Source organism: Rhinatrema bivittatum, chromosome 5 (assembly GCF_901001135.1).
Source record: "Rhinatrema bivittatum chromosome 5, aRhiBiv1.1, whole genome shotgun sequence".
NCBI lineage: Eukaryota > Metazoa > Chordata > Amphibia > Gymnophiona > Rhinatrematidae > Rhinatrema > Rhinatrema bivittatum.
Window position 1 is genome coordinate 242,543,507 of NC_042619.1, and position 27,010 is coordinate 242,570,516.

General features: G+C 41.8%; 1 protein-coding gene across 3 annotated transcripts; it reads right to left on the reverse strand.

Moving 5' to 3' along the window:
• Window positions 1-26,604, reverse strand: LOC115092601 (dynein light chain Tctex-type 3-like). Of its 3 annotated transcripts, none has more exons than XR_003857034.1 (6): window positions 26,350-26,601; window positions 18,168-18,209; window positions 11,026-11,149; window positions 7,868-7,945; window positions 5,911-6,325; window positions 1-5,312 (listed from the first exon to the last, which is right to left on the reverse strand). XR_003857034.1 is itself a non-coding variant. In XM_029603628.1 (6 exons), exons 1-5 carry the CDS (start codon window positions 26,374-26,376, stop codon window positions 6,249-6,251), a joined length of 348 nt encoding a protein of 115 aa, XP_029459488.1. In that variant the 5' UTR covers window positions 26,377-26,604; the 3' UTR covers window positions 1-5,312; window positions 6,225-6,248. The 3 variants fall into 3 exon arrangements, 2 of the variants coding, with proteins under 2 accessions (XP_029459488.1, XP_029459487.1); XM_029603628.1 differs by having other exon boundaries at window positions 6,225-6,325; window positions 26,350-26,604; XM_029603627.1 differs by having other exon boundaries at window positions 1-6,325.
• Between the last annotated feature and the right edge of the window lie 406 nt (window positions 26,605-27,010).

The window sequence follows — 27,010 nt, forward strand, 5'->3', positions numbered from 1 at the left end:
TAGAATAAAAATAATTTATTATAAGGTTACAGCTGTGCATAATGTTCGGATTTTATCAAACTCAAAAGTGCAACAAAGGCAGATTTTTTTTTTTTTGTGACAAACAGAAATCAAACAATTTCCAGGATCTCTGGTGGGTGATCTTTGTTTCATAACTTCATTAAAATCATACTATGCAAGATATCAGGCCAAGCTATCCAACCTTCTTTAACCAAGCATATGGTGGCAATGTTGTGGATTTGTCAAAAGAATTCATCACCAACTTACACCATACAAGCCATTTTACAGTCTCTGCTTACATTAGGTTTTGTATAAATCTTGCTCTATGAGGAAGGGTTAGCCTCATTACTATCTGTTTTATGTGGCACTTCAATATCCTATTTGCCACTAACATTTGCAATGAACAAACACATAACGAACACGTGAACAATTCTATTCCAGCTGATTACATTTGCTAAAATGGTTAGTAGTAAATATTATTTTGCTTGATTCTCAGAGATGCCAGTCATTTTTTCTTCTTAGTCATGCTACGTTGTCATCTATCGGAAAATATGTCTCCCAGAAAATTACGCAAATGGAATGAGGAGGGAGGGGCTGAAAGAGCTTCTGCAACAAAACAGCCACCAATGAATGCTCATGCTGCATTTATTAAAAGCACCAATAAGGTACAACCATCATCTTCATTAAAATTACTCCTAAATTAATTTTAAGCGAAACTATTTCTCTTGCAACACATTGTTATCTTAACCGATTCTAAATATTTTTCTTTGGTCACAGATATGTTAATCTTTGTATATTTCCTAAGAGCTTTAGCTTTTGTATATAGATACTACACAATATATGTAATAGGTGTAGAGATATACCCCTATATCAGGTTTTCTGTGTATCGTTATGCTCTTTAAATTTATATATTTATGAATGGTTAGCATACAATAGATTTGTTTGACACAATGCTATCAATAATAAACACATACATCCATATTTTCCTCTTGTTTTTTAAGCATAACACTATATACTAAGGCAGCTTTCACAAACAAGTTTTGTATGAGACATCCAGTGGAAAAAAAAGGCAGCTTTCATAAGGCAGTTTTGTTTCTGTTGTTGTTGTTGGTTTGCTAGTATTTTTTTTAATAAGACTGCTAAGCCAGTTATAAAGCCAACAGCCCATGAAACAAAAACACTGTTGCATAAGAAGTACAAACAGGCGTAATAAAGATATATTATATCCATAATATTTTTCTAATATGAACTGAGAACCGAAGTTTTTGATCCACAGTAAAGGAACAGAACTGAAGCAGCAGTATAAGTTTGGCCATGCTGCCTTGACAATTTGGTTCAATCATATTCCTGCAAGGACCTGCCTGGAGGAGGGGTGAGGGGGTTACTGGCAGTTTCCATGCCCTTTCAATCTCTTCTCAGAATATCAACAAGGGTGCTAATTGCCATGGTAGGTTTTAGTGTTATGGACACCTATCCATTGGCAAGAGACCACAAATCCATTTAAGAAATCACTGGAGGCTTTGTTTATGAGTTTCTCGATCATTACTAACGTGTCATTATATACCATGTATGTACTATTTGGCAAGAGTCGGAAGCAAAGCCATTAGAGACTTCTTAAATATATCTTCATTCCCAGCATCTTAAATTCTGTCTCCTCTTAACTTTAGTAGGGCTTATAGTAAAGAGTTTTCTGAATAATCAGCAATATCTATTGTACCAGGTACCTGATTTAAGAGGACTGCTTCTTCAAATCAAACTTGCAAGGTTTTCTAATAGCTGAACCAATTGCACCTTACATTAGGTAACAAAAGATACAATAATTCCTTTGCTTGAAACGAAAATGATCCTTTTTAAAACAAACTCCACCTGAGTATTTTTAACTTCTTAATTGTTTATCTTCTAAAAACTAACTTTGGCAACAACGACCACCATTAGCAGTAGTGTGCCAGCTTGTGAAGTTGGGACTTTTGGATCATATCTGACCAACCTATTTAATAAAATCATCCCCCATACTTGATTGGGTGACTGGTCCGAAGTACTCAGGATATGTTTTTCCTACGGTCGACATGATTATGACACTACTATTCTACTTTTGCTTGAGAGGATATAAACTTTTTTGTTGTGCAAAAATAAGAAATTTTCACTAGTAAACGAGAAGACCTGCACAGCCTCTCTGAAGCCCAGAAAGTCCTACCTGTGTTATTACCAGTGGATTGACCACTGGCTTCATCTGCTTTCTCAAACGGGGAATCAGAACAAATGTGCTCTAACTTGTGATGGTCGGTACTGGTCTTGTGGGTGGTAACCGTTAATTTGCTTAAAAATCAGACTGTGCACTCGTACCATTTTTGTTTTATTTAATATTACTTTGTGAAAACTTACTGTATATTGGTGTATTTTTATAGTGTAATTTTCTCTTTATGATAAAAGATCTCTCATGACGTTGGACTTATTTGTTCTTTTACTGCAGGAAAGGTGGCAGTTGAAGAATGAAGAGAAAGCCTTTATCAACTCCCTAACCCCTGAAACAGATGCTGTGCTTCGAAACATGGCCAGTGGCGGGCAGGTTTGAGCCATTACCTTCAAAAAGAAATCATCGCTTGAAATAACAATCGCTTGCAGCATTCATTAAGATAAGTCTGCCAAATGGTTAACAACAATACAAATTTAGTAAGCTAACACAAGGAGAGCTTTGGCAATAAAAGAACAAATAAATCCAAAGTCATGAGAGACTTTTTGTCATAAAGAGAAAATTACACTATAAAAATAAACCAATATAAGTTTTCACAAATTAAATATTAAATAAAGCAAAAACAGTATGGGTGCACAGCCTGAGTTTTAACCTAATTAACGGTTACCACCCACAAGACCAGTACAGAACATCACAAGTTACAGCACATTTGTTTTGATTCCCCAGTTGCATTCTTTGATGTAGTTTAGGGGAGATATTTTGATAGAGGCAGTAGTACATATTTTCCATCTACTTTCTTACAACACCAAATCTGATTGCCAGTCAGTGCTGACAGCAGGCACTGCACACTTTGCTATCTCCCACTTACTTTTATCAGTTTGATTTATAGAATTTTGTATTTTGTCCCTAATGCTTTCATTCCATGCTGCTTGGTTATACTAGTTAAGACATGACTGGACCAACCAATCCAATTTGTCAATTCAGTCTTTTTTTGCACAGATATAGCCAATGTGCATAGAAACACACAGGCTGTTAATCTCAGAGCAACTCCACATCGGTAAGCCAAAGGTGCAACTTCTACAAATTACCATCAAGTTCTGCTTATTGAATATCCACTTTTCAGTACAATGGACAGTCAAAGCTGCCAACTCTCCCTGTTTAGAAGGAAAATTCCCTCTTATTTGGTGCAAAAGAGACTTTTTTCCACTTTCTACAATTTTCTTTAACTCTATGGACGTCACTAGGAAATGACACCTCTCGGAGGTTCTGAGTGCTATCCTCTGCATATCATGCAGTTGGTAAGTTTAGCCATAAAGGCAAAAAGGTAACTCTTTGGTACCAAGTATTGTCAATCTATAAATACAGGGCTGAAAAGCTAATAAGTACAAGTGTTCACATTTTTCTTTCACTAATTCAATTAATAAGTTTAAAGCATCTTTCTTTACCTGAAGTCGATAACAAGCCTCAAGGCCTTACTATTTGAAGCTGAATGAGCCAGCGGGGAGATGAAAGAGCACATGAATTCACAAGTCTATATTATACAAGAAAATTATTAAAACTAACTTCTGTGAAAACAATTCTCTCTCTTTATCCCCTCTTTGTGAAGTGGTAACTACAAGCTACAAAATCCTATGGATCTACACAGTTAGGTAAGACTGCATACAATAAATGAGTTAAAAAACAAAAATTTTAAAGAAGGAAAAAGTTTTCTGGATGCTACTGCAGGCTGCCTCTGTGACAGTACTGCACCCCATTGTGCAGAGGGACGTGGACCTCTGCTCCATGCGCCAGCCACAGCTAAGAATGCTGTGATAAAGGCTTTCACAGCCCTTGGTGGGGCGTTAGTCTCGACCACTGCTCAACAGTTAATACTTAGTACTGAGCTTGTGACCCCTGGCCACAGACTGTCCATGCGTTGGCTGGAAGGGATATAAAATGGGGAAAACATCCTGGGTGGTGGTAAGTGAAGGATCATGTGTTGTAGCCTAGCAGAGACCACGTCTGATTGAGCAAGAAGCCGAAAGAAGCAGGAAAAAACTGCTTGGCCAATCCCTCCCCCCCCCCCCCCCCAATTATACTATCCCTTACTTTATACATAAGTAACATGCCTGGTCCAAGCAAATACAAAGCAGTTACACCAATAGGCACAAAGTAGAAATTCATTACAGATTGCTGTCAGTGCAAGTCAACTATTGCTGTATCTTAAATGCTTTTTTCTTCTTGCCAGCTATTCAGGATCTGGGATTTTCTGAGTCCAGTCTGACCCTTTTCTTTCACTGTGTGTGAAGGGCAGTATGTTGTAAAACCCATTTTGGACATAGCAGTCAAGAATTAGTTTAAATACAGTCATTCATGCAGGCAACTCTATTCTGATTAAGGCACAGAAATTGCATTAACATGCTCCAGCTCAAAAACTTAGTGAATGTCACAGACATAAGTGCTCCAATTCTTTCAAAAGTGAGACTCTGCGGTACAGTGGAATGAAAATAAAAAGAGAGGCAGCACACAGAATAAAGTCTCAGAAATACGGGTTAGATATGAAAGCCATGCCAACGGTTGGAATGCTGTGCTGCCAGCTGGGAGACCTGAGGTTTGACCAGAGGTTGAGGCTCCTGCGGCCACAGATGCTTCGTCGGTAGTACTCATTTCCCTGAAGGATGCCTGAGCCAAGTCCTGAGTTTGCAATGACTGTCGATGACCCTGTGCTGTCCAATCTTTAAGAGAAGAGGAGTCCGTCCTAATTTTTCAATTCCTGCTTTCCTGGGAGTTTATCAATATTAAAAACAAAGATAAAGCAGTATAAAACGCAGGGCTTGCTCACCCAATTCTGGTGACTTCAGATCCAGGTGGTCATCCCGATGGCTAAGTGATAGTCCAGGCGAAGCATGAAGAATAACTGTGAGCAAGTGGCACCTGCTGCTTCCACACCTTGGTCTTTTACATGGAGGGGATAAGGAAGCCATTAAGTCTGTGCTGGCACTTATGACTACTCCCAATGAAAAGCAGGTAGAAAACTATAGGGAGATGTTTTGAAGGAAGGGTAAAAATGAATGGAGTAAATCAGTTTTTACACTGGGTTTGAATTAAATAGCCTGAGCTGTAATATCACCCACAAAGGGATCTGAGAAAGAGAAAAAAAAAGAGATTACTTAAAAAAAAGACAAGGCTTAGGATAAATGGTGCTTTTCCGGTCAGCTGGCTTTGGCCAGAATAGGAAAATCATTTCAATAAGAACTTTATAATTCGGGAGGAAATTGAGCACTGATGGTGCATTGTTCCTGTTTTACTTTGAGTTGCCAAGCACTTAAAGGCATGTTGCATCTCTTCCTGTTTGCTATGTAATGTACCCTTAGCCTTCAGTAAACTGGGGAGTGGGAAAGTTACCCGATATTTGGTAAACCTACCTTGCGAAGCGATCCACTGACTATATCAGACTAAAGCTACCCAGGACTTTGACTTTTCTGATCAAACTTACCCGGCTACGTTCACCCAGCTAGTGCTGAATACTGGAGCTAGCTGGATACATTTTTAACGCCTCCTGTCCTGATTCTTTTTCCCCAGATAAAATTTCACCATGGAGAGAGGCGGGAAATTAAAACTCGAGATTTGTATGGAGTCGATAACAAGTCACCCAGACAAGCCTTTTAAATGTCAACTTCTTAATTTTCTTCCTACTCTGTTTTACAGTTGGTGATCTTAAAAAGAGGAAGGCCATGTACCTTACTGTCCAAGTGAAGGCATTCCCTGGCCCTGCCTGGGTCTCAAACCGAGCATCCACTTTGTACTGGGGGCAACAGAGCAAATAGGGAGGTCCCAAAGCCTTCTGTCTTCCACAATGGGATGGGCTTTCTGATATTGCTGTTCTGCTGCTCCAGCACCAAATAGATGCTCCCAGAGGCAGCGGAAAGCACACTTCAAGTTAAGTTAATTTATAGTCCACTTGAGATTGAAATATGCCATTCAGCTGGGGGTGCTCTTTCACTGAACAGGGCAGCCTTGAACTCTGAGCTTGGAGTTCCACTTTAAGACTCACATGTAGATGTAAGCAACCAGTCAGCTACAGAGGAATAGCAACAGCAAACACGTTGACCACACAGTACATGGTCCGGTTTTCCCACCGCACTGTGCAGTTTCCTAGCAAAATGAAAAACAGAAAAAGGGAAAGGTTTGGGGTAACAGTAGTTAAATATTTTTTAATTCTTAAAATTACCAACCCTGATAGTCTCCCTGTAAGAGTCCCGCTAAACAATTTTATAATATGCATAGTCATACACTGAATTTATACCAGAGGTGTATAAAAATGGATCACTAAAATCAAAATGTGAAACAATTTCCTATAATTTATTATCACTTTGTGTTTACATAGCACATCTTATCCAGAGTCTCAATTTGTTTTATCATTACAGTATTTCACAAATATGAATTCAGTCACCTCTGAGGTGCAAAATCTGGTAACCAATTTTGATGCTGCTGTACATGACACAAAAAGGAAACATTTTATTACCATCCAACTGAAACAGAGTACACTAAATCAAAACAAGATGTACCCATGGTCATACAGTAACATAGTAGACAGGTTATATCCGGTCTTCCTGGTTGCCCCTGCCTACCCTCCTCTAGCTGTGGGGATCTCCCAGCTGTACAAGCTTGACTGCCTTCACTGTTCTAGCTGTGGCCACTGTCCTTCTTTACTCTTACCTCTGCCACCCACTGCACTTAGATCTCCCAGCTGTTAAGCCTACAAACCTGACTGCTTGTAGGATACATCACTTCTTCTCACTACCTGAGAAATGCAGCGATTAGGAAAGCATACTTGAAACCTAGGAACTCTAATTCAGAGTACACCAAGTTTGACCGTAATTATTCAAAGCAAAACTTTTAATTAATTTTTAATAGAGTATCTTGCTTTTAAATGTTGGTAGTTTTGTGCAAATAATCGTTCAAGTCATCTCTCCTGCTTCTGCTCTTGGCTTTGTAGCAATGGCATGGCCACTGCATTTGCTTAGCATTCAATGCCAAATGGAGTCAAGAGAATCCAAAATCAAATCTACAGCCTAACCAGAGATGGTGGCATCAGCAGCAGCTGTTCATACCCTAGGAGAAACCAGCTCACAAAATTTCTCTAATCCAACATACTATCTAGCTAAGTCTGTGATTTGTGTGCTCTATTCTGTAGCACAAGGAAGAGCAGACCTAATTTCACTGCTGTAGTTTGTTTTCACATGAGGGATGTTGAAATAATTTGGTATGCCAAGGGGTGGTCAGCATTGTGCTGTCTGTGCTCTAAGGGCAGAATAATTCTTTAAATGCACCTTCTGCCTCCTGTCCTGGCACCTCCATACAGCCCAGGTGGAGCAACTTCACTGACAAATCCTTTCAGTGTCCGCAAAGCAGTGATCAAGAAAATACTAACAAAAGCAGAGGTGAAGAGACACCAAGGGAGGGATCTGTACTGCTCACAAAGCCAATAAAGATACCAAGACTGTTCCAACTGAATTGGGTGCCAGCAGCTTGAATAAGAGGAACTTCCAGGTGGACCTTGATATGTTGCTTGTATATATTACATCCTATGAACTCCAGAAGAAAGCACTACAGTGCATAAAGCAATATCATATCTCAGAGTTTCTTCTAAGTAACCCGATGCTTATTTAAATTAACTAAAGAAAAGGCTCTTACCATCAGTACGGTTATCCCAAAAGCAAGAACTTGCTGTGTGCAATCCTGCTCCCGTCTTCTGCATAACTGTGCAAGACACTGAAATATAGGGTTCAAAAAGCAGTCTTAAGAGGCCTGATTCGGACAAGCAATATAAATATATGATCAGATTACTATACTTCTCAGACTTTGGGATACTTCAGCGTTATGCTGGAGACATTCTGATATGGATGTGAAAGGGCAATGCTACTGACACTTACAGAGGTGAACGGCATGATTGCGAAGGTGATGGATACAAAGATATTAAATTTGCAGTGAGGACAAATTGAGAGGCAGGAGTGTGCAACGATACCACTGTATTTTATCAAAAAACACAAACACATGAGAAAAAGTGCTGGTGCTTGAACAAAGCAGTTCAGCTGAACCTGGTCAACCTTCTATATGTGAAGAATGCCCTAATGGTAAGATGCAAAATGTACACAAGAAGAGGATATATTCAAATAAATTCGTTTATTCATATATACCAATTACCTATCTAACATTAAAATCTCTCTAACATACTCATCCATCACACATACACACACATCTAAAACCAATGTTCATCAGTAAACATGATGTATTCTGTATACAATGTATATGATTTTTAATTATAGTTTTAAAATATTTTTTAATTTTTATAAATATTTATAAAGTGCTGATGTTTGTCCTGAACATCCAACAAAGATCTTGGTTTTGCCCGTTTTATCTTAAAGGCTTCTTCAGGGATGGACTCAAACATCAAAGAACATCCGGAATAACTTTCCCAGACGGTATTATATTTCTTCCTGATTAATCCTTTCCAACAGGTATCCTTAATATAGTCATCAACTTCATAAAAATCTAAACAAACATTAATAAAGATACAATGAACACCTTACTCAAGGACAAGTACCTTATTGACATGCATAAGCCCAAAAGCTTTATATTGCTTACCACCGACTTGCTCAGTGTATATCCCGATCCCAGATATTTTACATCACACGCCCAAATATCCGCTCTTAACGCCTCATATCAGACTTATGAAGATTATGGCCCCAGTTGATATCTAATTCTAATTTCATTGTGAAAGGACTTGATCATTTAAAAGCATTTTTGATATGTTATAGACGGTGAATTCCCTTCTGGGATAAGATATGGTATGAATAATACAGATTGATTGCGTAATCATTCAGCTGAAGATTCTTTGAAGGTATTGTAAGCTTTATGATTATGGTTATACTTCTATTCTGGCTATTGTTTCAGGCGTGGGTAGTAAGGATTATCTCCTGTTACTTTTTATTGTAGAATTAGATATCAACTGGGGCCATAATCTTCATAAGTCTGATATGAGGCGTTAAGAGCGGATATTTGGGCGTGTGATGTAAAATATCTGCGATCGGGATATACACTGAGCAAGTTGGTGGTAAGCAATATAAAGCTTTTAGGCTTATGCATGTCAATAAGGTACTTGTCCTTGAGTAAGGTGTTCATTGTATCTTTATTAATGTTTGTTTAGATTTTTATGAAGTTGATGACGATATTAAGGATACCTGTTGGAAAGGATTAATCAGGAAGAAATATAATACCGTCTGGGAAAGTTATTCCGGATGTTCTTTGATGTTTGAGTCCATCCCTGAAGAAGCCTTTAAGATAAAACGGGCAAAACGAAGATCTTTGTTGGATGTTCAGGACAAACATCAGCACTTTATAAATATTTATAAAAATTAAAAAATATTTAAAAACTATAATTAAAAATCATATACATTGTATACAGAGTACTTCATGTTTACTGATGAACATTGGTTTTAGATGTGTGTGTATGTGTGATGGATGAGTGTGTTAGAGAGATTTTAATGTTAGATAGGTAATTGGTATATATGAATAAACGAATTTATTTGTTGAATATGTCCTCTTCTTGTGTACATTTTGCATTTCAGTAAGGAAGAGGTAGTTTGTCTTTTGACCCTTGTGTGACTATACTAATGGTAAGATGAGCACATCTGGTCAATGGGGAGAGACTTAGGTTCCAAAACAACTGTTTTTTCGTCTGTTTGAAACGTCAAGAAAATTACTACTGGATTCAAATGCCAGGGCAAGTGATGATTCAAAATAACTTGTGGCTTTAATAGGTAATCTGAAGCTGCAGTGTTAAAATAAAGAAATAAATTGAAATTACTTGAAGTAAATAGGTATATCATATATATATGTATAGAGATATCTTGTCAAAATATGGCTGGAGTATATGTTTTGTATGATCAGGTTATCCACGGCTTCTAAAATGCCTTTGCAATTTTTCCTTAGCTAATGATTTTAGGTTCCGCCCCTCCATATTTTTTGGCAAACTCAGATAGTAATCATAGTAGATTCCTTTGTTTCTTGTCAGGTTGTATATCTGGATCACTTCCCCCACCCCCCAGCATCACAAAGGAAACCATTTCCTTCAGAAAGCAAAGCAGGCACCAGGATTCAACTCAACTGTCCTAATACCCCCATATTATAAACCACGAGGTCAAGACCTGGGGATTTAGCTGGACAAAATCAAAGATCTTAATATCCTACTCCCCAGCTAAATTCTATCTGGACAACTTTTTGCTTGTACAAAAAAGTTAGCTGGGTAAAGAGGTATTGCTGGGAGTGTGGCTTTAACTTTAGGTAAGTCTGATCAGAAAAAAATCCTAAAATTATCTGGATTCAGCGGGACATTTACCCAGGTAAGCGCCACCAAATAACTAGTTCAAGTTATTCAGGTAGCTCTGCCTGGATAACTGTCCCACTCTCTGGCTTACTCAGTATGGGCCTCAAATTTCTTTGACTCTCCCCTAAGCTCCCACTGGTGGATTTTGTTTAAATTCAGAAGAAAGAAAGACTTAACAAAATTAGGACTTTTCAGCTTTCACTAGCGCAGCCTCACTATTGAATAAGCTGGCTATCTTAATGTTAGCTGGATACATTTAGGACAACTCTTTGACCCAACCAGACGTAGCCAGACTACTTAACTCCTCCCTGTTATGCTCTTGGAATGCCCTCAACTTATCTGGCTACATCCTAGCTGGCTAATATCTACTCAAATATTCATTCAGCCAGTTAAATGCTTTTCAATATGGACTTCCAAATATTTAAGCTATTCTTATTAAAATAATTTTATATATCTCTGCACTTACCAATGTACTTGTACATTTTTCCCAGCTTGACAAGATGAGTGAGGCACTGCTCCACTACTGCTGCCATCCACTGATTGATTTTTTCAGGGTCATAGCTTAAACCTCCCAAGATGACATCAACACACTAGAAAATAAACAAAGTACAGACAAACAGTAAAATCGGAGAATTCACTATTGTGGCCTATTTCATCAATTTACTTAATCCCTGCCATAGACCTAGGGGTTGTACAGAAAACATGTCTGTTAATTATTCTTTAAATGGTGATTAGTTATTTCCTCCAACTCTTGAAAATTCAATGGGTTTACTGAGCTGTCAGGTAATGGTGCCATTCCTTGGATTTGCTAGTACATCCACTCTTTGCACTTACTGGGATGCTGACCATGAACATAACTCCTTTCCTCGTGTTTCTGAACTCAGGACCCGTGGCAGGACCCGTGCCAAAGCAGGCCATCGTGAGTCATGCGGAGGGCCGACTATGGAAAGGCAGCTATAAGGGCTGCGAAAGGAAGACGTGCTTTTCCCCATTGCATTTCTGTATTACTGTATGAACAACACTGTACAGAAATAAAATGTCTTTACTATATTTCAGTACTGCATCCAAAAGAAGCAACTACTGAGAATCATTCAAGCAGAGCTGGTCAGGTTAATCAAATCACTTTAGTGTAACAAATTAACCAGATTTTCACTAATTCAATACAAAAATTGATGGAAGAATGTTATAAGTCAGGAAATGTTTCTTGCTCCCCAGTACCTGCAGCAGTCTCTTCTGCCCTTACTCTTCCCCATATCGCATTGCTTAGTTTGCCAAGAATTACTTGCCAGACCCCAGGGCTGTACATGCACTTCCTCTGTGGTATTCCCAGGCACAATGAGCCCTACTGGACACTCTGCACTGAAGTCTTAGCCAGAGGGCCAACATAGGAAAGTCAGCATTATGGAGACCACAGTAACCCTAACTCGGCACCTTTTCCACCAACATTACTTCAAAAATGGTTTTCTGTAACACAGAAAATCTCCCACCCCCCCCCCCCCCCATTTACAAGCATAATGCATAGGATAATCCTGATATAAAATACCACTGAAAATGACAATCACAAATGTGTGAAGACGCAACTACATGGAATTATAAAATAGGGGAAGTAGTCTAATAGTTCTCTGCATTATCTGGGAATTAATATAAACATTAAAGTGAGTTTCTTCTCTTTATATTTTACCCCACGTTTATCTATGCAAAATTCCTGGTTGGGAAAGACTGCATCTATTAAAAAGTATCGTATTTTTCGCTCCATAAGACACACCTAGGATTTAGAGGAGGAAAATAAGAAAAAATGTTGTCCCCATGACGGGCTCTGTACAGAGCTCCCTCCAGGTGCCCTGGTATGCTTTTCATTAATTTCAGCTGTCAAAAACTGCTAATCAGTTCTGAAAATCCACATTGCTTCATATGCAAGAAACATTTTATCATAAATCACTGAACTACACCATGAACTAAAAAAGTAAAGGTTTGTATCATGTGTCCTCTATCCCAGGCAGTATATTACCCTCATGATTTTCTAATATATCTGAACAAATGAGAAGGAAATGGCTTGCATTAACCATAAACTTTGATGCCATGTATCGTCTTCTGCCGGCAGAGCTTGAGCTCCCTGCCTGTCCGTATTCCCGGGGTGCATTTTACAGCGAAGCTCGGCGTGGCGCAGGTCAAACATCAGCTGTTTGAACCACGTGCGCTAGGGAGACCCCTCCAGTTCGAACAGCAGACTGGTAGGGAACTCAAGCTCTGCCAGCAGAAGACGATACATTTGACCTGCGCCACCATACTGATTGGGCTGAGATGGGGGGAGGAGAAGGAGGAGGAGGAGGGGGACGGCACACGAGAGGGAGAAATGCTACATTCGCTCCATAATTCGCACAGACATTTTCCCCCCACTTGTGGGGGAAAAAAAAGTGCATCTTATGGAGCGAAAAATACTATATTTTCCCTAGAGTAAGCTCTTTTTCATGCTGTTTCCTATTAGCATCCCTGAGTTTTTCTTTAGGGAGCTGAAAGCAGGTTTGTTTACCATAAATGGGGCTCTTCGTAGACTGCAGGATGAATTCGCTATGATGTGTGGGTGATGTCATCCAACAGTGCCAAACAGACCCTTCTCTCTATCTCAGTTAACTTTTACTACTGAGCATGCATGGGACTTTCCATGTGCACTGCTTCGTGAGCTACTCAGTCAATTGCAGAGCTTAGTATTATCTAGGAAGTCAACTCTGTAGGGAGGCGGGTGGGTATTCAGCATGGCTAATTCATCCTGCTGTCTACGGAGAACTCCATTTATGGTAAGCAAACTTGCTTTCTCTGCTGACAAGCAGAGCTCAATTAGCTGAGACACATGGGGAGTCCCAAACCAAGGACTGCAGTGGAACACTTACTGAAAAGCAATCAGGGGAGAGAGGACTACTAGGAGAACAGACTGTGCAAAACTACTTGCCCAAAGTTACTGTCACTACTTGATAGATTGTCCAGACAGACATGAAGGTGTGAACCAATGAACAAATTTCAACTTTGCAGATGTCTTCAGTGGAGATGGCTCTTAGGTGAGGAACTGAAGTAGCTCATGGCTCTTATTTGATGAGCCTTGACAGAGTACATGATTTGGAAGGCAGCCAGAGCATAGCAATGTACAATATAGTTTTTGCAGGTCAGTTAAACAATGTGCATTTGGCAATAGCTATTCCTAATTGTTAGGGTCAGTAATTATTTGCACAAGGCAGCAAAAAAAGCTGGCACCAGCCCAGGTAGGCATTTCCTTATCCCCAGAGGGCTTACATTCTAAATTTGTACCTGAGGCAATGGAGGGTAAAGTGACTTGCCCAAGGTCACAAGGAGCAGCAGTGGGATTTGACTCTGGTTTCCCTGGTTTGTTGCCCGCTGCTGTAACCTCTAGGTTACTCCTCCACTTATTGAGCATCAAACTCTAAGATTTTCTTCCCAAAGTTTTCCAACATAGGGTCCTTCCTTCGGGAGGGAGGGAGGGTGGAGTGTTAGAGAAAATCCTGGCCTTTTTTGTCCACTTCAAAGCTGGACTCTACAATCATGGACTGGTGCAGTAGCTGAACCTTGTATCTGAAGTCCAGTTTCCTGGCTACTAGGGGACAGGAGGCTGGATTATTCCACATTCTCATTTGTAATCCCCGCAGGACTGAATTGGCATTGCAATAGGTTGAGCAGGCGTTTCCAAAATCTGCAGTATCCTGAACACCTCTGCACAGAGATCTGTGTTCCTAAGGATATTGAATCTGAGCACTTTACCCAGTATATCATGGGATTTTGAGTTTGAGAGGTATTCTGGCAGAGATAAATGCTCCGGCAGGTCAGGGCATCTCCCTAGACCCTTGATCTGAATCCAGAGGTGGAGGGACACTAGTCCATGACCCTGATGAAGACAAAGGTGGCACTAGGACCTCTGATAGGAGCTCACGATGCATGGGGGCAAGATAAGACTCCCCCTTCTCGGAACAAATCTGACATTTTGAACAGAAGAGATTGAAGAATGCCTCCTTGTCATTAGCTACTAATGAGTTAAAGAAAGTCTTTACCAACTCAGCCACTTGTTCTATGGGCTGTTACCCTTCGACCTGGAGTTGGAGGAAGACACATCCTCCTCTGAAACAAATATAGGGTCAACCTCCGGAGAAGCATGCACTGGACTCCAGGCAGTGACTCCCTCCTGGGGTAACTGCACTGGCTGCCACATGGAGACCAGAAGCACAATGGAGAATATAAGTCCGAAATCTCCAGACAAAGCCCATATGCTGACAGAAGAGAAGCAGTTCCAGCAGGCAAGATGGAGACAAGGGCACCAACATGTAGAAGGATAACTGTAAGGAGTCTCCTCCTGGTCCTCCCAAAGCTTGCTGTTGCACAGAGTGCATCAAATACATTAATGGCACTGGGTACCAGTGCATCAAAGTCTGTGTTTCTATGGTTCCAAAAGCTTATGTGCCAACAGTTCCTATGAAGAGACAGAATCGCCCGGATGTGCCCCTATGCTTGATGTTTCTGTGTGTTGCTCAACCCCTGAATTACAGAGGGTTCAACACCCAGCACCGTAATTGACAGAGCTTTGCCAGGGGAGTTCCTGCTCAACTTGGCAGGAAGGGAATCAGAGGATAGATGGTTGGTTCTGACTTTTGACCAACCTGCAAAGTACTTCCATATTTCAGGCTCTGCTTCTCTGGGACTTGGCAACATCCAACTATAGTCATAGCAATTGGCTGAATCATGGTTGGGACACAGGATTATGTAACAAATATGGTTGTCAGTGATGAACATCTTGCAGCCACAGACACAGCCCCTGAAGCCGCTGGAGGTGACCTTCCTAGAGCTGGACAACTTGCAAGAGCAGGTTTTCCTTTTACTGATGAATATGTTTAAATATGCAATATGTTAGCTGTTTGTTTATTGATGCAATATTTTAAATTATGTATGTTTCATTTGTAAATCGCTTAGGGATCTTAGTCATAGGTAATTCATACATTTTTTATGATGCTAGCAATAATTTGTTATGGGTTTGACAGTTGCTTGGTTTTCATTGTAAAAATTACTACCTTTATTATAAGGCTTGGGGGTAACTGCACAGAACAGCAGTTACTACCTTAACAGAAACATGGGGGTAACCTGCATGGAGTGGCAGGTACTATCATGAGAAGCTTGTTGGCAGACTGGGTGGACCATCTGGTCCTTTTCTGCTGTCATTACTAAATTTTTTTTTTTTTTGTATACTGAAACATTCTGTTGGCAGCAAGGCAACTCTAAAAATGAGTGAGCTTGATCAGGACTTAAAAAAAATGATAAGAGAGAGAGAGAGAGAAAGGGAACATTTCCTTGTGGAAACTCAAGACAAAAAAGTCCAGTGGGCTCAAGAGGCAGCGTGCGCATGGGAACTCCCACATATGCTTAGTAGTAAAACTTTACTGAGTTAGAGAGTTGGATCCATTTGGTGCTGTTGGATGACATCTTCCAAGTTTATGGCTAATTCAGCCCCGCTTGTTGACACAGAATAAAAGTATTAACATGTTAATGGGGGGGGGGGGGGGGGGGGGGGGGAACCCAGAGTGGTAAGAAACATTTTGGAACAATGTAGAAAGGAGGGTGACTTAGCAACTCCAACTTTAAAATTGTATAACTGGGCAATTCATCAATGAAGAAATTACTTACCTGATAATTTCGCTTTCCTTAGTGTAGACAGATGGACTCAGGACCAATGGGTATGGTGTACTCCTGATAGCAGATGGGAGACTGAGTCAGATTTCAAAGCTGACGTCACCCTACATATACCCGTGCAGCATGCTTAGCTCTTCAGTAAGCTCCTCAAAAAGCAATTGTGGATATATGTGTGCTTTAATAACTTGATTAACTAGGACTGGTTTCAACTGATTTCCAAATTGGAGACCGCCAGTGCACTCAACCGGATAACGCCGACACCCGGCAACTATGGGTGTCTTGAACTAGGGGTAATACTTGGCTTACCCGTGTTTGTCTTGTTCTCGGGGTTTGTCACCAGAGGTTCCTGGATTCCGGGGCAGTCAAGGGTGGGATGCTGAGTCCATCTGTCTACACTAAGGAAAATGAAATTATCAGGTAAGTAATTTCTCCATTTCCTAGCATGTAGCAGATGGACTCAGGACCAATGGGAAGTACAAAAGCTACTCCTGAACAGGGCGGGAGGCTGCCCATGGCCCACTTAGTACTGCCCTTGCAAAGGTTATGTCCTCCCGGGCCTGGACATCCAGGCAGTAGAACCTGGAGATGGTGTGTATGGAGGACCACATCGCCACCCGACAGATCTCGGCAGGTGACAGCAGCATGGTTTCCGCCCAGGATACTGCCTGGGTCCTTGAGAATGGGCCATGACTTGCAGAGGTGGGGGCTTCCCTGCTTCTATGTAGGCCGCCTTGATTACTTCTTTGATCCAGCAGGCTATGGTTGCCCGCGAGGCTGCTTCCCCCTGTTTTTTCCTGCTGTGAAAGATGAATAGGTGGTCCATCTTTCGCACAGATTCCGATCTTTCCAGGTATCGGACTAGGAGTCTGCTGACGTTTAGATGGCGAAGAAGGCATGAGTCTTCCAAGTCCTTATGTTCGTCTGGAGATGGCAGCGAGATGGTTTGGTTTAGATGAAATTGAGAAACCACTTTTGGTAGAAAGGAGGGGGACAGTGCGTAGCTGTATTGTTCCTGGTGTGAACCTGAGGAACGATTTCTGACAGGATAGTGCTTGCAGCTCGGAGATGCGACAGGCTGAACATATTGCCACTAGGAATGCAGTCTTCAAGGTCAGGAGCCGTAGTGACAGGCCGCGTATTGGTCTGAAGAAAGTTCCCACTAGGAAGTCTAGTACTAGATTGAGATTTCATAGGGGCACCGGCCACTTTAATGGTGGTCAGATTTGTTTGACTCCACTCAGGAAGCGGGAAACATCTGAATGGGTTGATAGACTGACGCCATCCACTTTGGCTCTGAAGCAGGCCAACACGGCCACCCGAACCTTGAGGGAGTTGAGACACAACCCCTTCTTCAAGCCGTCCTGCAGAAATTCCAGGATCATGGGAATTTTGACTGTCTGCAGAAGGATCTCTCGGTCCTCACACCATTAATGACTGGATTTCTACCCTCAAGTCCGCCCTAGTGATGCTCATATTCTGTAGTCATAAATTAGATTTTTGTCTCTTGCAAGCCATCAATGCGGCAAATAAATGCACCTAGTGGCCAACCAAAATTAAAATTAAGAGAAGGGGTACAGGTCTTGCACTTTTCATAGGAGATCATTACAATACTTGGCTTACAAATAGGAAAGATGAGATGAGCGAAAATGAAAAAAACAAAACACTACCCTTTCATTCAGCTTGAAGAGAGTCTAACCCTGGCCATACTAAGTTGAAAACGTAAAACAATTTCAGTTTTAGCAGATGTAAGTAATTCTGGGGTAGGAGTGGGGGCAAGGTATTGGCTTGCTGTAAGAAGGCATTTATTTTAGCAGCTTTAGCTACCATGAGAGACAACTATCATTTACTAAGAGGAAAAGCCCTTTACAGTTTCAGAAAAATAAAATATTCACAATAAGATGCTTCAAGATGACATAAATCACTGACCTCCTTCACAATGCTGCTGGCTTCATCGGCATTAAAGCTGGCCTACAAAAGAGAAGTTCAACAGAAGTTTAGTTATTTACTTAAAATATCAAACTGCTCCCCTGTAAGTTTCAGGGGAGTAGGGTGTCCTTTACTGAAAGGTCTGCAAATCCCCCAATTCATTTATCAGTAGGGGGTCCACAATTTTCCCCATCTGATGATTTATCTGTGTGGAAGGCATATATAAGCCACCTAAAAGACTGAAGTAATGCTATACAGTAAACTACATAACTTTATTTTCTTTCTGCTTTCCTTTTTGATCAAACACACAAATGTAGATATTCATTAAAATAAACATGCACATAGGATCCATGAAAATCAGGGAAAAATAGCAAAGCTCCAGCTAGAAGAACAGCAAATTTCTTTGAGCTATGCACCCATTGCACAGGTATCTTAATATTACAATCTAGGTGTATTTCTAAACTGGAATCAGCAGAATGGTGCTCCTATGAAATTAAACTGTCAGGAAGATTGTGTGTTTAACACTTAAATAAGTGCACCCACCAAAAGCTGTGGCCGGAGTCACTAAGAACTGCTAGAGCTATAGTTCACATTGCACTGAGCATTTTTCCCCAACAAAACCAAATTAGCCAGCACAAACTTTGATTTATTTATTTATTTAACACTTTTCTATACCGACCTTCATGGTTTAGGACCATATCAGATCGGTTTACATCGAAAGGGGAAACTGTAACAAACCATTGGTAAAAAAAAAAACAGGAAGGACAAAGTTACATTCAACAGGGGTAGTAAACTTGGAAGCCAAGACTGCTAGAAAGAAAGGTCTAAAGAAACATAGAGATTAGGATAATAAAAACATTTAAAGAGAGTGAGTAGGCTCTTAATCAATCAGAGCTTGAAGTTGGTATGGAGATCCATTTAGTAACATGGTTGACATGTTAGTCCAGTTGAATGCACAGATATTTTATTTTTATATGTCTTGACTAGCTTTAGGGAGCGAGCACTCCCTCAGATCAGAACACTTTGATTTAGTCATAGTTTTAACACATAGGTATACCAATTCATATGATAACGTACCATCCTCCTGATCTTCACTTACAAAAATGCATAAAGAAATAAATGATACAACTGGTCAGATGACTCCAGAACCAGTGAGTTATGCATGTCTACCAGCAGATGGAGATGGAGCAAAGCTGACGTCACAGTATATATACTCCTGCAATGACATCAGCCTGCCAGTATTCTCTGAAAAAGCCAACTGTGGACAAACTAAAAACTTTATTAACACTAGATAACCATTCCACTACTCAGTCAAAAGGAAACACTGAGCTCAGACAAAGAATGTATTAACACTAGTCTAGGGACTGGATTAACACTTACCAGTAACCCCTGGAGCACGCAGCCACGCAGGAGGACCATTGGACAATCATTCGGCAGCCAAGGGCGGGAAGCTGGATTCATTTGACTATTCTAAAGAAAAGGAAATCATCAGGTAAAAGTAGTAATTTCTCATCTCAAAGCATCTAGTCAGATGAATCCAGAACCAGTGGGATGTACCCAAGCTACTCCCGAATAGGGCACGAGGTTGCCCGCAGTCCATTCAAAACCACACGTACAAAGGCTGCATCCTCCTAGGCCTGCAAATCCAGATGATAATACCTGGAAAACTGTGTATGGAGGACCATGTTGCAGCTCGGCAAATGTCGACAGGATACATCAATCTAACCTCCGCCCATGACACTGCCTGAGCCCTAATGGAAAAAGGCCTAACCTGAATAGGCAATGACTGTTAAGCATCTACGTACACAGCCGTGACTACCTCCTTAATCCAGCGAGCTACTGTAGCCCGCAAAGCTGGCTCGCCCTGTTTACTACATTCATGGAGGACAAATAAGTGATCCATCTTCAGGAAAGGCTTAGAAACCTCCAGACACTTCACGATATGTCTCTTAACATCCAAGGGTTATAACAGGTGACATTCTTCCACATCTCTTTCCCTACCCAGAGAAGGCAGGAAAATGGACTGATTCAAGTGAAAATCTGAGACTACTTTGGGCAAACTGGAAGGAACAGTAAACAGCTGTATTGCTCCTGGAATCACCCAAAGAAATGGCTCCCGGCAAGACAAGGCCCGCAGCTCGGAAATTAGTCGCACAGAACAAATCATCACAAGAAACACAGTTTTCAAGGTCAGTAACCACAAGGAAAGGCTACGCATTGGTCTGAATGTAGGGCCTGCTAAGAAATCCTAAACCAGATTAAAGACTCCACAAGGGCACAGTAACAGCAAAGGAAGACGAAGACCTTTCAAGAAACGGGCTACATCTGGATGAGCTGACAATGGTCCACCATTCACATGACCCCTGAAACATGGAAGAGCCACTACCTGTACCTTTAATGAATTAATAGGCCAATCCTTTACTCAGACCATCCTGAAAAGATTCCAAGATGAGCGGGATCTGTACTGAATGAGGAGGAACCCCTTGATTTTCACACCAAGCCTCAAACACTCGCACCATCCCTCTGTGACTCTTGACCCTCTGAACCATTCTGCCCAACATGGATCATAGGGGAAAGGCATACAACAGCTTATCCTCCGGCTATTCCTGCATGAGAGCATCGATGCCCAAGGACTTTGGATCTCTCCTGTGACTGAAAAATTGAGGAACCTTTGCATTGCGAAATGTCACCAGCAGGTCCAGAAACAGCAGACCCCAGTGATCCACTATAAGCTGAAACACCTCATCTTATAATTTCCATTCTCCTCTGTCCATACTTTGCCTGCTGAGAAAGTCTGCTCTTACATTGTTTTTTCCTGCAATATGCAAAGCTGAGACCTCCTGAAGATGCACGACCACCCATTCCATAAGCCGGTCTATTTCCTGCGACACTTGCTGCCTCGTTTTCTCCCTTTGATTGATGTAGGCTACTGTTGTCACATTGTCCGACATTATCTGGACCGCTGACCCTGCAACCTGTTGTCGAACTGCAAGAATGCCAACCGGACCTCCTGGGCTTCCAGCCGATTGATATTCTAGAAAGAGACTCTTCAATACTCCAGCGTCCCTGCACTGTCAGCTCCCGACAGTGAGCTCCCCAACCGTGGAGGCTTGCAACTGTCGTGAGTACTAGCCAGTCCGGTGACCTTAGGGAAACCCCCTTCCTCAGGTGATCAGCTTTTAACCACTACTGCAGTTGAGTGCAAATTTCCATCGACAGGTGGAGCCGAATCGAATAATCTTGAGACTGTGGGCTTCAACAAGACAGCAGAGTGCGCTGAGAGAACGCATATGTGCCCTCACTCACAGCATCACCTCCAGGATGGCTGCCATCAATCCAAGCACCTGCAGATATGACCACACTCTCTGGTGTATTGTGTTTGTTAATAGACGCACCTGTGCCATCAGCTTTTGAATATGGTTCTCCAGCAGGAACACACTGCCCTGTGTTGTGTCGAACCGAACACAGAGATACTCGAGTGACTGAGACGGCCAGAGACTGCTCTTGGCCAGGAGATCACCTTGCGTGAAACCTGGAGGCTCTCTTCCAGACTCTTGGCCCAAATCAGCAGTTGTCTAAGTTCAGATGAAACAGGATCCCATCCTTTCTCAACTCCGCTGCCACCACCAACATGACCTTGGAAAAAGTCTTGGGCGTGGTGGCCAAACAAAAAGGAAGCACTCAAAAATGATAATGCCCCAAAATCGCGAAACACAAACATTGATGATGCTCTAGTTGGATGGGAATATGCAGGTATGCCTCAGACAAATCCTGAGACGTCAGGAACTCCCCTGACTATACTGCCATTATCACGGAGCGCAAGGTTTCCATTAAAAAATGAGTCACCTGCAAATGATGATTGACTCCTCTGAGATCCAGGATGGGGCAAAACGAGCCCTCCTTCTTTGGCACAACGAAATAAATGGAATATCGGCCCATATTTTATGGAAATGTGGGAACTGGAACCATAGCCCACAGGCCGAGCAGTCTAGACAATGTAAACTCCACTGCCTGAATCTTCTGCGGAGAGTTGCAGGAAGACACCATGAACACTTCCCGAGAAACACTGCAAAACGCCAGCGCATATCTCGTATCACCTCCAGAACCCACTGGTCTGTAGTGATCTCGACCCACCTCTGATAAAAAGGGACAACCTCCTATCTCCTGATCCCGGAAGTGGGTTAGCACACCTTCACTGGGAGGCTTCAAGGTGCTCCACTTATTTAATTTTTTTATTTAAAATGTTTTATATACCGTTTTGTTATACTGAGGTGTAATCAAAACAGTTTACAATGCAATATACATAATAAAATTCACAGAGCACAAAACAAGGACAATTTTAAAACAATATAAAAGTTAAAAACAGTGTTATTCATAAAAACTGGGAGAGGGAAAGGGAAAACAATGAAAATAAACAATATTTAAGCAGAAGTTTAGGTGGCATCATTGATGTTGAAAGCGCATTTGAAGAGATAGGTTTTTAAACTTTTTAAATTATTTCCTATTGTCAAGGTGCCTTATATTGTCTGGGATCAAACTCCAGAACGGAGGGCCAGCTACTGAGAATGCGTGACATCTCATGATATCCAGTCAAGCAATTTTAACTGTTGGAACTTGTAATAGATTTTCATGGGCTGAACATAGGCTTCTAAAGGGTCTATAGATGCGGAGTTGTGAACTAAGTCAGGTTGAAGTGTCATCATTTAACAAATTATGAATGATGGAAAGAATTTTGTATTTAATCCTGTATTCAATGGGTAACCAGTGTAAAGAATATAGTACAGAGGAAATGTGATCTCTACGTGACTTGCCGGTGAGGATACGCGCTGCTGCATTCTGGATTAACTGAAGAGGGCGGATGGCATTATGGTGAAGACCAAAAACAAAGCTTTACAATAGTCCAGGCTGCTAAAAATTAGGGATTGCAAAATTGTTCTAAAATCTTGCTGGTGTAATAAAGGTTGAAGATGTTTCAGCACATGTAATTTTAAAAAATAGGGTTTTTTTTTTACTATCAGAGATATATGGTGGGATATAGAAAGACTGGAATCAATTATTACTCCAAGATTGCGGGCTTTTGAAATGACAGGAAGCTTAGGGATTACGAGTTCGTGTGTATGAGCATAAAAAAGGCGTGTGCATAATTTGGGAGCCCTGGTAGGCGCTCCTAGGCACATAACCAAAACGCACAAAAGGCCGCACAGTCGGGCACATAAGTCACAATCTGACGGAACTGAAGAGGGCAGTATACTGTGCACAAAAAAACATGCGAAGGTGCCACTACAGCCTACCATACGGCGACCCAGTCGAGCCTTGGAGGGGGCCTAGCCGCAAGGGCTGCTCAACCTGCCAGGCTGCCCCCCGATTCCCGAACACCACTGGAGTACATGCATGGTGTCCGGCTGCAGAGGGAGAGGGTAAAAACCTTCACCACCGCGCTCGGCTTACTGCACCTACTTGCCTTTCAGCTTTTTTTTTCTTTTTTTTTTTACAGCTAAGTCCACGCCAACTCAAAAGACAGCTACTTGCCCAAGGCACTCATCTGAGGGACCACGGAAATCACCTGAGGAATTCTCAACTGAGGGAGGGACCTTAACATATTACCAAAAGAGAGCAAGGAGAACAAGGAGAATTAATTTCCTTTTCTCCTAAATTTAAAAGCAATCCCCTGTGAGGAAAGACTAAAGAGGTTAGGACTTTTCAGCTTGGAGAAGAGACGACTGAGGGGGGATATGATAGAGGTGTTTAAAATCATGAGAGGTCTAGAACGGGTAGATGTGAATCGGTTATTTACTCTTTCGGATAGTAGAAAGACTAGGGGGCACTCCATGAAGTTAGCATGGGGCACATTTAAAACTAATCGGAGAAAGTTCTTTTTTACTCAACACACAATTAAACTCTGGAATTTGTTGCCAGAGAATGTGGTTCGTGCAGTTAGTATAGCTGTGTTTAAAAAAGGATTGGATAAGTTCTTGGAGGAGAAGTCCATTACCTGCTATTAGGTTCACTTAGAGAATAGCCACTGCCATTAGCAATGGTTACATGGAATAGACTTAGTTTTTGGGTACTTGCCAGGTTCTTGTGGCCTGGATTGGCCACTGTTGGAAACAGGATGCTGGGCTTGATGGACCCTTGGTCTGACCCAGTATGGCATTTTCTTATGTTCTTATGTTCTTGTGGAGGTGGGAATGGCCATCAGATCGCTTGCTGAGCACGGAGCCTGGAAAAGGTGGGGGGGGATCCCTAATCAACTGCCCTTCTCAAACAATTTTAAAGACTTTATTTGAGCTCAGCCTGTCCCGACTGAGTACATGCATGGTGTCCGGCTGCAGAGGGAGAGGGTAAAAACCTTCACCACCGCGCTCAGCTAACTGCACCTACTTGCCTTTCAGCTTTTTTTTTTTTTTTTTACAGCTAAGTCCACGCCAACTCAAAAGACAGCTACTTGCCCAAGGCACTCATCTGAGGGACCACGGAAATCACCTGAGGAATTCTCAACTGAGGGAGGGACCTTAACTTATTACCAAAAGAGAGCAAGGAGAATTAATTTCCTTTTCTCCTAAATTTAAAAGCAATCCCCTGTAGGGAAATGCATGTCCACCAACTGCTGGAGACAGAGAATACTGGCGGGCTGTCACTGCAAGGGTATATATACTGTGATGTCAGCTTTGCTCCATCTCCATCTGCTGGTAGAGGTGCATAACCCACTGGTTCTGGATTCATCTGACTAGACGCTAAGAAAGCCCACTTTATACAGTAGATTGCCAGGACTTTACTTGCTGTGAAATACAGAAAGTATGAGAAAGTGCTTTCTTTGGCCACTGCCAGCATGCCTTGGGTGCATTATAAACTTATATAGCGTACCAACACAGCTTTTAATCCATCTTCATTGTACTTTGGAAACTGAGTGAACGGTTTGCAAAGCCACTGCACTCAAGAATTGATTAATGCATATCTGACAGATAAGACATGTAGCTCTCCAACTCACAAAGGGATCACATTAAGAGCCATGTGACTAAATGTCAATTTTAGGGAAAAAACTGGGAACAATTATAAAAGAGAAGATTTATTGTGGACGTAGAGAGGAACTAATAGTAAGAATCTGCACGGCTTCAGGGGCCACAGATACATGTTGCAGGGATTTTTAAGATTGTTTCCTACCCAATTTGCTGCTAAAATAGGATACAGTTTACTTGAATTTGGTTAAGGTTTTTAACATCACAGTGATTTTTAGGTGCACATTTCCCTGCACTATTGCAGGGGTGTCTACTGTTGACACTAAGTCTGTCTGTATGCATCTAACAACCAGACAATAAAGGACCCGATCTGGTTGCTCAGTAAAACAGCTGAGAGACTGCTTCACTTCTAACAATACAACTATTTATCAACTTTCTGTAATCAAAGACAAAAAAGGAGAAAGGGATTGAGGGAGGAGGGGTGGTAACTCTCCCTATCTTACAAAAGCTTCTCTATTTGTATACTGTACCACAAACTGACTGCCAGCCAACATAGTGGACAGCGAGAGGAAATAGAGTAAAATTAGAATTCCATAATACTTACTAATGTGCATGCTTTTTCCTTAAGGGATATAGTTTTAAAGTGTTAGCAGAGTTTTGTTATTACAAATAGAAAGACCAGTGTACTTTCCTCTATTACCGACTCATCCATAAAGATGGACTGATACTGCCACCAGAAAGAAAGGGAATGGAAACGTAAGAGAGATGGCAATAGTCAGCTCCTCCTCTCCCTGCCTGGGGTGTCAGCAAGCTTCTCTCACGATGGAGAACCGTGCCAGCTTCACCGCCTCGGGCACCGAGCGACTGGCGAGGTCCACCCAGCCCCACCTTTACTACTGTAAAGCCGGTTACGTGGTATAGGGATGCCTCGCTCTGCAGTCCGGTTAGAGGAGGGATGCATCCTCTAACCGGACTGCAATTGCATCAGTCCAAACGGTGGTTGGGTGCAATAACAAACATCCCTCTGCCCCTGCACATCCTGGTCTCTCTTGTCCCCCATTCTGCTGCACCGCGCGAACAGCCCCGGCCCTACTCCTTCATCTACACTCGCACGTAGCCAGCACGGAACCTGCCCTGGGTCCCGGGGCCACGCTGGGACCCCACAAACGCCAGCTAATGCTGCCCCCCACGCCTGTTACTCAGCGAAGCGGGTGGGGCGCAGTTACCTCCCCGTGCGGCGGCGGCTCCTCCATACTTCGGGCAGTCAACGAGGAACTTCTTCTTTCCGGGCTCCTGTCGCCGCCCTGCCTCAATTCTGAGCGTCTCCAGCGTCAGGGGAGGGGCCGCTGCAGACCGCGACCTCCGGCTCTGGCGCCCTCTGCCGGCGCCTGGGTGCTTTGCGCCGCACTCTGGGCTGTCTCACGGCTGCCAGCAGCCCGCTCAGCTCTACAGCGCACATCTCGCAGAAATCACAAAGCTACTGGAGGCTGTGGCCACTCACCTAAAAAAAAAAACCAACAAAAAAAAAAACGTTAAACCTGTTCCACAACAGTGTACTTTGCACGGGTTTAAACAGCCTACTATACCCATATCAGAAACAACATGAGGGTGCCCAACCTTCAAATGGTATTCCTGAGGCTAATTCGTTCTTGTTGACACGGTCTGTCTTTTTGAATGAGTATGGCACAGTTACTTTTTTTTTTTTAATTCTTTATTTATTGTTTCAATAATAACAACAACAAATAAATTAACATATGATTGTCCAGCAAACTGTGATAATTATAACAAAGTTACATACACAGTCACTTTCCTATCATTAATCAATAATATCATAAGGTAATTTAGAAGTGATAGCCATTTATAATTGAACGAATACTTAAAGGAAAA

Coding starts and splice junctions, on each gene's coding strand:
- LOC115092601 (XM_029603628.1), bottom strand. CDS start 26,376: ATGGAGGAGCCGCCGCCGCACGGGGAG. Junction 18,210..26,349: donor AGCCGCCGCCGCACGGGGAG/GTAACTGCGCCC, acceptor TCTCTTTTGTAG/GCCAGCTTTAATGCCGATGA. Junction 7,946..11,025: donor AAAAATGTACAAGTACATTG/GTAAGTGCAGAG, acceptor CCTATATTTCAG/TGTCTTGCACAGTTATGCAG.